This window comes from Odocoileus virginianus, unplaced genomic scaffold, assembly GCF_023699985.2.
Source record: "Odocoileus virginianus isolate 20LAN1187 ecotype Illinois unplaced genomic scaffold, Ovbor_1.2 Unplaced_Contig_27, whole genome shotgun sequence".
Lineage (NCBI taxonomy): Eukaryota > Metazoa > Chordata > Mammalia > Artiodactyla > Cervidae > Odocoileus > Odocoileus virginianus.
Window position 1 is genome coordinate 811,630 of NW_027224344.1, and position 12,513 is coordinate 824,142.

The following is a 12,513-nucleotide window of genomic DNA, read 5'->3' on the forward strand; positions in this document are numbered from 1 at the left end:
ACCACCTCATCTATCCCGTGGCTGAAGGTCAGCTAGTACGTGAATTGCTAATAACGACCATCCAGAAATCTTTCTGAAGTTTAGTAATAAAAGACCCACCTTTTGCTGATAGGATCCTATTTGATATTTTATAAATATCCAAGGAACTTCATTCACATTTAACTTTGACAGGCAAAACTCTCATTTTACATGATGCAGGCAGATGATAGTGAAGTGCTGGGATCCACACCCATTGGCACATATCAAAACTGTCACCATGTATCATACCCTTCAGAAGTGTAGGCTTGGAGGTGGTTGCAGCTGGTGCTGCGGTTTTTTTCTTTTAGGAAGAGTCCTTTGGTACAGCAAGGACAGCATAAAAAGGCCCAACCTGCCCTAAGGAGCTCAGCTGAAAATGGATTCTGAGAGTAACTGTTTGAGATAGTTTTAATCCAGAGGCTCACCACCCCTCTGGGCCCCCTGTGATAGTTGGCCATGGTGGTGCTGGCACGTGCATTTTCCTAAAACACATCTCTGGCTATATCACTCTTGCTCCAACACCTGGGCAGAAAGGCATGTGTAGACACGGTCCCCACCCTCTTCTTTCTCTCCACACATAGCCAAGTCAGACTGAGCTTGAAGGCTGAACACCACTGTGTCATTTGTCAGTGTGGATGGGAAGGGGTGGTCACTTGTCAGTGTGGATGAGGAGGGGTGGTCACTTCTCACTTTGGATGAATCGTCTCTGCGGACACTGTCCCTGCTGTGTGGGCTTCCACCCCGTACATCTCCTTCTGCTGAGATCCTGCCCCCGCCTCACACTGCTCCTCCAGAACCTTCTCCAGGAGCCCCTCTGTGCTGCACTCTCCACTCCGCACAGCATACACAGCAGACCTCCTGGCATGGGTCTGGGGACCTATAATATCATGAACCACATGGAGGCAGAGAACAGCCTTGTTCCTTTCCCCGCTGTGGATCCCAGAACATGCTCTGCACACAGCACACACTGAACCCCAGTGATGCTTTGCTTAGTTGAATTTGACTGAGAGGGGCTAGGATGTTACCCTCGTCAACAGCTTAGCTAAGATTTTCTCTCCCTAAAGTAGCACTCTTTTCTTCACATGAGACGTTTCTAGAAGGTGGCTCAGATGGTAAGGAATCTGCCTGTAATATGGGAGACCAGGGTTTGATTCCTGGGTGGGGAAGATCCTCTGGAGAAGGAGATGGCAACCCACTCCAGTATTCTTGCCTGGAGAATCCCATGGTCAGAGGAGCTTGACAGTACAGTCCACGGGGTTGCAGAGAGTCAGATATGACTGAGCAACTAATGCTAACACAGCTGTGAATCACTTCACCTTTCCCACTATTCTTTTTTCTTTGGGGGGCATCTTTCTTCCAGAGTATTCTAAAACCAATTATGTACATGGACGTGTCTGAAAGGTATCATGTAAACACAACAGTGCAAAGCATGAGACCCTATGTACACTGCAGAGTTTCAAGTTAGATTAAGCGAAGTCTGACTTTATAAACCTGTTCTGAAATCCAATTTTCTTTGATTTCCTTTCTCCCAAAATAGCTGTTTCCATGGCTACCTAATCACTTATTATTAGCACTTAGAGGAAGTGCATTTTTGGGGATAATGCAGTAGAGATTGTTTTTAATTTTCACAGTGGGCACCGGGGACCTCTTATAAAACAGAATCTCTGCTAATTCGCTCAGCTTGCTTGATACTCCAAAGACACTCATTTTTACTGACAGGCCAACCCTTAAAGCTCATAATATGCTTATTCCCAGGCTGCTCCAGCCGGGTCCTCTGTCAGATGGTGCAGGGCCCACCCATTTCGAACCACTCTCAATTTCCCCTCCCCAGCTGCCGGCAACCACTAATCTGCTTTCTGTGTCTATGAGCTTGCCTGTTCTGGCCATTTCATACAAATGGAGTCATAGGGCATGTAGCCCTTGTGCCAGGGTTCTTTCACTGAGCCTCATGTCTTCAAGTTCACTCACGCTATAACATGCGTCAGAGCTTCATTCGATTTTATGGCCAAATAAGATCCCTGTGTGTGGCTGGACCAAGTCTGTTTATCCCTTCATCCTTTCATGCACATGTGGGTTGTCTGTGCTTTTGGCTACTGTGGATGATGCTGCTGTGAACATTTGGGCACAGTTTTTGTGTGGACGTATGTTTTTAAATCTCCTGGGTGTACCCGAGAGAGAAATGCTGGGTTCCTCCATGTTTTAAGTTTCTGAGGAACTGTGGTGAGACCATTCTTGGATTCTTCACTGGAAGTTCAGGTCCCCAGGAAGCATCTCCTCCCTTCAAATATTCCCATGGTTTCTGCCATGGAAGAAATGACTTAAAATGAATCCCTTCTTAGTTAGCATCTGGGTTCAAAATACAAGACTGCTGAACAGACAACGTAGTGACTTGGAGTCACGCCAAGATGTCAGCAGATCTTTTCTCGAGAATTCAGAAGAGAAGGGAAAAGAAGATGCCTCAGAACCCTGGACTCTGCCAGGGCAAAGCTCAGTTCCCCACCAACCCCATGCTGGGCCCTGGGCTCCTGATTTCAAACAGCTCTGACTTCATGCAAAGACACCCTCCCAGGAATTGAGCCTCCAAGGAGGAACAAGACACATTCTCCAAGCAGCTGGAAACCTGGGGGTTGGGCAGGCGGGCTTGAGTGTCCCAGTCCCAGGACATTCCCAGCTGGACGCTGGAATGTCCTTTCTTCCATGAACCACGGTGATGGGAGGTAGAAGCAGCTACTTTCCTTCAACATGTCATTTGGCAACATAAACACATTGGGTACCATGCGTGCATCTAACGAGTGTTATGAAATGTTACTTGTTCTTGAAACCCCTTGGCCCCAGACACAAAATCCGTGTGCAGAGGGAAAACAAGATTGTGATCCAGCCCAGGTTGGATGCATGAGACAAGTGCTCGGGCCTGGTGCACTGGGAAGACCCAGAGGGATCGGGTGGAGAGGGATGTGGGAGGGGGGACCGGGATGGGGAATACATGTAAATCCATGGCTAATTCATTTCAATGTATGACAAAAACCACTGCAATGTTGTAAAGTAATTAGCCTCCAACTAATAAAAATAAATGAAAAAAAAATTTTTTTTAATAAATAAATAAATAAATAAAAAGAAAAGAAAAAAAAAAAGAGACAACGGTTGCTGATCCCACTTGAGTCACATGCATATTAAAATGGATTAAGGAAGCCAAGCTGGGGATGTTAGGATTAACCCAGATAGTGATGTTTGGGGGGTGGTGGGGGGCAGAGTCCAGAACAGGAGTCGCGGTGTTGATGTCTGACAAGCCTGCAGTCTTCACCTTGGGTCTCAGTGTCGCTCTCCCTAATTTGAAAGGAGAGAACTGAAGGAAATAGCAGATCGTGGCTGGGGTCCTTCCGGGTGGGAGTGCTGATCTCAGGCCCCTCAGGGGACCCCCTGAACCTCTGTCCCACATGGAGACACGGTAGCAGGAGCTCAGCAAGGGCCCCCAGGTGCCAGGCATGCTCTGAGGTGTTTGGGTCTCTGCTTAGTCAATCCTACAACAACTGCACGAGAACACAGTCCGTGACTTTATTTCCATGAAGCACCCTGCCCAAGAGAACATCTGGATCCTGACTGCCTGCCAGCAAAGCTCAGGCTGCTTCTTTTTGTCATATGTGCCTTGCATATTCTATTTTAAAGTAAATCATTAATTCTATCACTACGGTGATGGGCTCTTTTCATAAGAAAGAGAAATTCCTAAAGGGATACTGAAGGGCGCTGAAGGCCCAGGAGACTTCACTCAAGAAATGCTGGAAATGGCGATCAGACATACCCCCATGAACCTCAGATGCAAACTTATATAGGTTTTTTTTTTTTTTTTAACTTATGTAGGTTTTAATGTTATTTTGAGCTGTGCTGGGAATTCCAGCTGCTGGCATTTTCTTAATATGACATTCCCATCTCTACAACATTGTGATTTAACATATAATTCCACTGTGGTTTTTAAGTGATGGTGACATGGCCTTAGAAAAGAGCATGAGAGGGTCTCAGAGGGGAGATGAGGGCCCCTCTGGAAGGGGTGGCCCCCACGACCCTCTCAGGTTGTGTTCAGCTCCACCAGAACTGTCCCCCACACCACACCCACACCCACATCTAAACCCCCCAGCTCTCTGGACTTCGAAATCCGGCTGTGGAATAAGTGAGCACAGGAAAGCAGTCACAAATGTGAACCAAGAGCCTGTGTTCTATTTACAAGGTGATGTGGATTCAAGGCAAGTCTTGAAGGAACTGTTAAGCATGGCAGGAAAAGAGAAGTTTTAAGTACTGCTCTAGTTAATTAGCAAAGAGTCAGAGGCGACTGAGCATGCACAACTAGTTAACTATAGATCCTTATCAGTAAATAGACTTTCTCGTACAAAAGGGAAGATCATTAATGCTGTTGGTGGTCATTCAGGGCGCCTGGGGCAGGTGTGTGGGCACCTCTGGCTAACTTGGCCCTGCTGGACAGCCCCAGAGGCTCCCTGAATTGGGGCAGCTTGCCACCTGCCAGTAGCTGAGGGGGTGTGGCTGGCTCCCTGGCACAAGGGGGATGAGGTGAAGTAAGGTCCCATCAGCACCATCTGTCTCTGTCTTGGCCTCGAGGACTGCCTGCCTCCTGGGAGGATCCCCTCTCTTCCCACTCCTCCATCCTCTGCAGACTTAACATCATTGCTTAGCACCTCTCCTCTGTCTATACTTGCTCATCTTGTCCAGGCTCTACAGTCATCAGTGGGCAGGCACCGTCCACACCTGGGTTGCTTCTTCTCATCTAACACCAGCTCCTACATCCAGCCGCTTGCTCCATCTCTGTCTCTGCTCTGGTATCTCAGCCTGGCTTCTCCAAACTGGAGCCGGATGGCATCCTGTCCTCCACTAACGACATCTCCCAGGTCTCCACCTGAATAATAGCATCATGACGCACCTGTGGTCATCCTGACCCCCTCTTTTCTCCACCCCTCTCATCTGATCTGCTGCCTGGCTCTGCCCCCATGGACCAAGGCTCACCTCTAAGCCCACCACCTGCCCCGAAGCACCCACAGATCTCTGTTGCCTCCATTCCACCCTCTGAGCAGCAGCCAGAATGACCTGACAGTCTGGGTCATCACATATCCAGGTGATGCTACTTGCTGCACGGGGTGGGAAGGCTGGACTCCGAGGGGCAGTGCGGTGGGAGCGCCCACCCCAGGCCAGGCCTCGTGGGCAGACTCACTATTGGGCGCAGTCGATGAGCTGGTACTCGTTGGACCGTTCGAAGCAGGCCTTCACGCCTTCATCATCCCAGAGCTTCTTCACATGATCGAAGAATTCCTGAAATTTGAAAAAGTTATGGGTAAGAAAACATGTGCTACCCATCTTCCAAAAGTTAAAAGGAAAAAGAAAATGCCAAAACCATCTGCAGGGTAGGTCGGCTCCGCACAGGGTGGAAGGCCTCATTCCTCAATCTACGTCAAACACTCTCATAGTCCCAGAGAGTTCCCAAAGCGGAAGTGACAAGTCCAAAATTTATGACATTCATCAACTATCCATACCACTAAGAGTCTACAGTTCTTAAGACTCAGTGACTTGACTAGCAGAGTGGCCACTTCAGCCATGAAAAAACACACTTGTTATAATGGCAAGGTCTGTTTCAGCTGCTTCCCTGGTGGCTCAAATGGTAAAGAATCTGCCTGTAATGCAGGAGACTCTGGATTTGATCCCTGGGTTGGGAAGATCCCCTAGAGAAGGAAATGGCAACCCACTCCAGTATTCTTGCCTGGAGAATTTCATGGACAGAGGAGCCTGGCGGGCTACAGTCTATGGGGTTGCAAAGAGTCAGACACGACTGAGTGACTAACACTTTCACTTTTAATTTTCTAGGTGAGAATGAAGCCACGATCATGAACAGAGACGACTGACCAGGTGAGTTATGTTCTGTCCAGAAGCATTAGGTACATGAGAAAGAAACTTTTAAAATTACAATCTTTGGGGATAGTGATTTATTGTCTTCTGGTCTTTTAAGAAACTCTGAGGTAAGCATGAACCGGGAATTTTCATTCAAGCCCATCCATTATGGCACCAGCAGCCTCTGAAGTGGGAAGCTGGCCGCCTGGGTAAAGGTGACTTTGTGAACCTGTATTTCCAAAATTACCCATTTTAAATGAGCAGCGCTATGGCAGCAAATGACTATACATTAGCAGCTAAATATAAAAGAACTTATGTAAATGTTCAAGAAACTCTTTGTTAGAATATTTATATCCCTTCCCACGCCAGGAAGCACTGACTTCCACCTTCGATCTGCAGGGGAGGGTCTGGGGCAAACCCTCCAGGAAGCAGCTGAGGCCACTCTCCCTAAGAATCAGCACAGGGTCTTTGCAGAAAAAAAAAAAAAAAACACCTGAGTTGGCACATTTTTTAGAGATTCACAGTTCCATACAAGGGTGGATCCCAGTTCTGAGGGGCCTGACACTTTTACAAGTTTTAGGCCCACTACGAAAAGGGAAACACAGAATTACAGGTACAAATTAGGTCCAGAACCCAGGAAGGGAAGTGGGGGCCCTGTGTGCAAGCATCACCAGATTCCAGTATGTCTCATTCTGACTCCTAATATCAGGAACAATGTTTAAGCTTACGCCATGAGTCTCTGTGTCGATCATGTCTGCCTGCCTGTTGGCATCAACAAGTCCATACTGTCCACAGGGGACAGGAGTGGATAGCGTCCATGCAAAGGAGAGGAGCTGGACCCTCGGCTTTTATCCTGCCCCCTGAACTGATGCTTCCTTGTGGAACCTTCCAGGGCTGCTCCCATCTCTCCAGAGAAGGGGTCTGTCTGTGGGCTTCCTTAAAAACTTCTTTGTAAGAGCCAAACAAGGACACACACACACACACACACACACACACACACACACACACTCTTAAAGAGCTGCCAGTCCTGGCAGGCAGTGATGCCACTGTCTCGGTGATGCTGGAATTTGAGTGCCTCCTTTCCCCCACTGCAACCTCTCGTGCAGTGGTCCTGGAACAAAGTCCCTTCCTGTCTTTAACAAGGATCAGCACTAAAAGCAGGATTAATTATAAAAACAAAGTATGGCAGAAGAGAACTAGGAGCAGGAAAGCGAGTGATGTGAAGCACACTGAAGTAGGCGCCCAGACATTAGGCAAGGTCTACACACAAGCTCGGACCTGTGCCCAGACAGGGTTTCTGAGCTTCTGTGCCATCAACTCAGTGATGTAAGTGAAGTTTTTCTTTAACAGTCTGAGCAGAAGCCTTGGAGACAGAGTCACAAAGGGGTGCTCGGCCCAAGGAACAAAATGCACGGTTCTTGGGGTGATGCTGACGACAGCAGAGAGGTAGGAACCTGGTTGCTGTGACCTTACAGCAGACGCTGTGGACGACACCAAGAAGACAGGGGCAATTTCAATCTGCTTCATCTTCCTCCTTGGGGAACAAGACCTTAGGCAAGACCAAGGCCAGGTGCCCAGGAGTCTCCACATTTACTCTTTAAGGAGTTCTCAGACCTTTGTGGAAAATTCCAGGGTGGCTGTGTCTGTGACTTATTTACCTTTTCATCAGGGAAAACGTCACGCAGAAGCAGAGAGACTGCCTCCGAGTACTCACTACCCAGGGGCAGATTCCACGCTCATCGTGTGGCCGCTCTCTTTATCTGTATCTCAGGCCTTTTCTCCCACCGTTATTATTTTATAGCAGCTCTCTTACACCATTGTTTTATTTCAACATTATTTCTAAAAGATAAAGGTTTAGAAATCATAGCCACAATGTGCGTGTGTGCTAAGTTGATTCGGTTGTGTCCGAGACTTTGCTAAGTTGCTTCAGTTGTGTCCGACTCTTTGCGACCCCATGGACCATAGCCCACCAAGCTCCTCTGTCCATGGGATTCTCCAGGCAAGAATACTGGAGTGGGTTGCCATGCCCTCCTTCAGGGGTATAGCCACAATACCACAAGCACAAATAAAAATATACAAACCAGTAAAGAAACAATTCTGTGACATCATGAACCACTGCAGCTTCTTGAGCTGCAAGCAAACATTTGTCCAGAGCCTGGCTAGAAACCTGCTATATTTGCTAAGACAACTGGGAAGTAAATATGAGGAATAACTTTAGTCTGTCTCCCTTAGCAACTAAAATGAACAATACTAAATAAAAATAATTTCAGTGTTGTGTGTGTGTGTATCTAAAAAGAAAGGGTGATTCACAGTGAAGTGTCACTTGTTTTTGACATCTGGGAGTTGAGAGAAACTGAGAGAATAAAGAGAAAATTACTAAGTCATACTTCCTATTTTTTCTGTATTACAGAATATGAGAATCACCTTGTGATCTTCATATATTTAGCAACTGAAATACATGGAGATTTATGTTACTCTTATTCAAAGAAGTTTGAGTTGTGTTACAGAAAATAAAAATGATAATGATACCAAATTAAACCTAAAGTAAGGCTTTAAATTGTTACAGCATAATCTTGATGTTGAAATCAAAATTTAAGCTAAAAATATTAAATACCCAACTTCTCCATTTCCTAGCACAACACTTGCCTTATGGTTCTGCTGTTTACACCTCTCTGTAGATATAACATATACTCAAAGCTAGCTTGGAATTCTCAGGTGAGTAACTTTTTTTTTTCTTTTAAATTCTTCATTACTGCTTTAAAATAGAAATAGATGTATGCCAATAAGAAATGTAAAAAAATCCTTGCATGATTTTTCTCCTAATACAATAAAACAACTTTTTGGTTACACTAACTCTTAAAATACATTTTTCATTTTGGAAATAAAAATCAAGTCAAAAATATTTCTTGTCTGGTGAGCTGAATGTGGTCCAGGGGTCTGGAGGGCACCCGGGTCTCAAGTGGGGCTGCTCCCACACTCCATGCCCTGTCCTGAGGCTGGTGGAAACCTTCTATGGGTGGAGTGAAAAATGTTATTCCTAGGATGACTTATGGAAAAGATCCCTCTTTAATTTTAGTGTCAGGAATAGTTTTTTGCATCTCTTGGGCAATTGCTCTTTCAATTTTATTATTAATTTTTAATCCTCTGGGATCCTGTGACTCTTCTTCACTTACATCACTCAGTTGATGGCACAGAAGCTCAGAAACCCTGCCTGGGCACGGGTCCGAGCTTGTGTGTAGACCTTGCCTTATGCTCTGGGCACCTACTTCAATCTGCTTCACATCACTTACTTTCCTGCACCTAGTTCCCTTCTGCCATACTTCGTTTTTTTAATTAATTTGTGTTATAACCTTGTGAGTGGCACCAAATCCTTTATGGAACTTGTTAAGCAAAAGTGAAAGTTGTTCAGTTGTGTCCGACTCTTTGTGACTCTTTGTGAATTCTCCAGGCCAGAATACTGGAGTGGGTAGCCTTTCCTTTCTCCAGGGGATCTTCCCAACCCAGGGATCGAACCCAGGTCTCCTGCATTACAGGCAGATTCTTTACCAGCTGAGCCACAAGGGAAGCCCACATTGAAGCAAAATAAATGATTAAAGGAACCGTCCCGGGTAACGGAGTGGACAGTGATCATCACACCATCAAGTGGGCCTTAGAAACAGGCAGTTTGTTTCAGGTGAGTAGCCGTTTAAATGGAATTTTCTGAAGCTCAAGTTTGAGTCTGATCCATCTAAAATGCACCTACTTAGTTTTACCCCTCAGAAAGCAGGGTGATCTAATAGGCTCCTGTCATTTCTCTTTTCAGATATCTGGTGGATGTCAAGTTGAAAGTACGTGTGGGATCCGTCATGCCTGGTTATTTATAATTTCTGTCCATCCTCAGGTCTAAGTGAATACAGGATACCTCAAATTCTATTTAGAAACAGCATTCAGAAACCATGCTAAAGGGGACTTACTTCCCTGATGGTTCAGTGGTTAAGAATCTGCCTTCCAATGCAGGGGATGCAGGTTCAAGCCCTTGTCGGGGAGTTAAATCTCACACGCTGCGGGGCAACTAAGCCCATGCTCCACAACTAGGGAAAGCCCACGTGTTGCAATGAAGACCCAGAAAAAAACCAAAGTATTAACAGTAATCGGGGGTCCCCAAGCTTGTGTGTCTCCTAGCATGAAACACGGCCTCTGTGGGCATAAAACCACAGCAAGAAACCAAACATAAGGTGGGGTCACCTGGCCCCTCCTGGGGCCTCATGTGTCCCAGGCAAGGTTCTCGGGGTCTCCTGGCCGAGGGCTCATTTCGAGTCTCAAGTGTCCTGCTGTGCAGGTGATGCAGCTCCTGTTCTACAGATGACAAAATGGGGAGGATCGCGGATCCTTCGCACTTGTCCGAGCCCCATGACGAGGAGGTGTCTGCCTGCATCCGGAAGCAGCTCAGTGGGCTGGGCCAACTTCCTGTTTCCCCATATGTTGCAGCTCCTCGTGGCTGGAGACCACTGAGGGCAAACCCACGTTTACAATAAATACCACACTCGCCTTCCCCTGACCCCCCACCTTGGACAGCCTGCTTTATTCTTAGAATCATTTCTAGCAGCCTTTGGAGGTTTACTTTATATGCCTTAAAATTCACCCATGTAGTTATCCAGTCATACACCCACCAACACAGTCAAGTCTCAGAGCCTCTCTACCACCTCCACGCCATCTCCCCCATCCCTGCCCCAGTCTCAGACAACTGACAATCTACTTCAGTCTCTATCAGTTCAGTTCAGTTACTCAGTCGTGTCCGACTCTTTGCAACCCCATGAATCACAGCACGCCAGGCCTCCCTGTCCATCACCAACTCCCGGAGTTTACTCAAACTCATGTCCATCGAGTCAGTGATGCCATCCAGCCATCTCATCCTCTGTCGTCCCCTTCTCCTCCTGCCCCCAATCCCTCCCAGCATCAGGGTCTTTTCCAATGAGTCAACTCTTCGCATGAGGTGGCCAAAGTACTGGAGTTTCAGCTTCAACATCAGTCCTTCCAATAAACATCCAGGACTGATCTCCTTTAGGATGGACTGGTTGGATCTCCTTGCAGTCTAAGGGACTCTCAAGAGTCTTCTCCAACACCACAGTTCAAAAGCATCAATTTTTCGGTGCTCAGCTTTCTTCACAGTCCAACTCTCACATCCATACATGACCACTGGAAAAACCATAGCCTTGACTAGATGGACCTTTGTTGGCAAAGTGACGTCTCTACTTTTTAATATGCTATCTAGGTTGGTCATAACTTTCCTTCCAAGGAGTAAGCGTCTTTTAATTTCATGGCTGCAATCACCATCTGCAGTGATTTTGGAGCCCCAAAAAATAAAGTCTGACACTGTTTCCACTGTTTCCCCATCTATTTCCCATGAAGTGATGGGACCAGATGCCATGATCTTAGTTTTCTGAATGTTGAGCTTTATTTTTATTTTTTTAAAAAATTTTTTTTATTAGTTGGAGGCTAATTACTTTACAATATTGTAGTGGTTTTTGTCATACATTGACAAGAAGCCAATTTTTTCACTCTCCTCTTTCACTTTCATCAAGAGGCTTTTAGTTCCTCTTCACTTTCTGCCATAAGGGTGGTATCATCTGCATATCTGAGGTTACTGATATTTCTCCCGGCAATCTTGATTCCAGCTTGTGCTTCTTCCAGCCCAGCGTTTCTCATGATGTATTCTGCATATAAGTTAAACAAGCAGGGTGACAATATACCAGCCTTGACATACTCCTTTTCCTATTTGGAACCAGTCTGTTGTTTCATGTCCAGTTCTAACTGTTGCTTCCTGACCTGCATATAGGTTTCTCAAGAGGCAGGTCAGGTGGTCTGGTATTCTCATCTCTTTCAGAATTTTCCACAGTTTATTGTGATCCACACAGTCAAAGGCTTTGGCATAGTCAACAAAGCAGAAATAGATGTCTCTATAGTTTTGCCTTTTCTAGAAACTTCATGTGAGTGAAATCACATAGTCTTTTGGGTCTTTGCTTAGCCTGAGTTTTCTGGGATTCACCTGTTTTGTTATTAGTAGCTAAAAAAAACCTGCTCAGTTTTATTACATTGTATGAATAAGATCACATTTTGTTTATTTACTCACCAGTGGATGGACACTGGGTTATTTCTGGGTTTTGACAGTTATGAGTAACACTGCAGGAATATCTGAGTACCAGGCTTTGTATGGACTTCTATTATCATCTCTTCCAGGTTAATACCCTGGAGTGGAATTGCTGGGGTACATGGCAGGTGTATGATTAACGTTAAAAAAACTGCTAAATTGTTTTCCAAAGTGGCCATTCCATTTACACTGTCAAGAGCAATGTTTTAGGGGTTTGAGTTCCTTCAAATCTCAAGTTCCTCAAAACCTTGGTTTTTGTCAGTTTAAAAAATTTTAATTATTCTAATGGGTGCATGCTGGCATCTGGCTGTGGCTTTAGTTTGCATCTCCCTAATGGCCAGTGATGGTGGACATCTTTTCACGAGATGGTTGGCCACTTGCATGTCTTATTTTTGAAGTATCTGTTCAAATATTTTTCCCATTAAAAATTGAGTTGTATGTCTTCTTATTACTGTTTTATTTTCTTTATGAGAGTAAAATATTCT

General features: G+C 45.7%; 1 protein-coding gene across 2 annotated transcripts in view; it reads right to left on the reverse strand.

Moving 5' to 3' along the window:
• The window catches only part of GNAL (G protein subunit alpha L), a 69,779-nt gene that overhangs the window by 13,242 nt on the left and 44,024 nt on the right, over positions 1 to 12,513 (reverse strand). For both annotated transcript variants that reach the window (XM_070464522.1, XM_070464523.1), the window contains one exon: positions 5,231 to 5,328. In XM_070464522.1, coding sequence (XP_070320623.1) covers positions 5,231 to 5,328 — 98 coding nt within the window. The remainder of the gene's footprint in view (positions 1 to 5,230; positions 5,329 to 12,513) is intronic.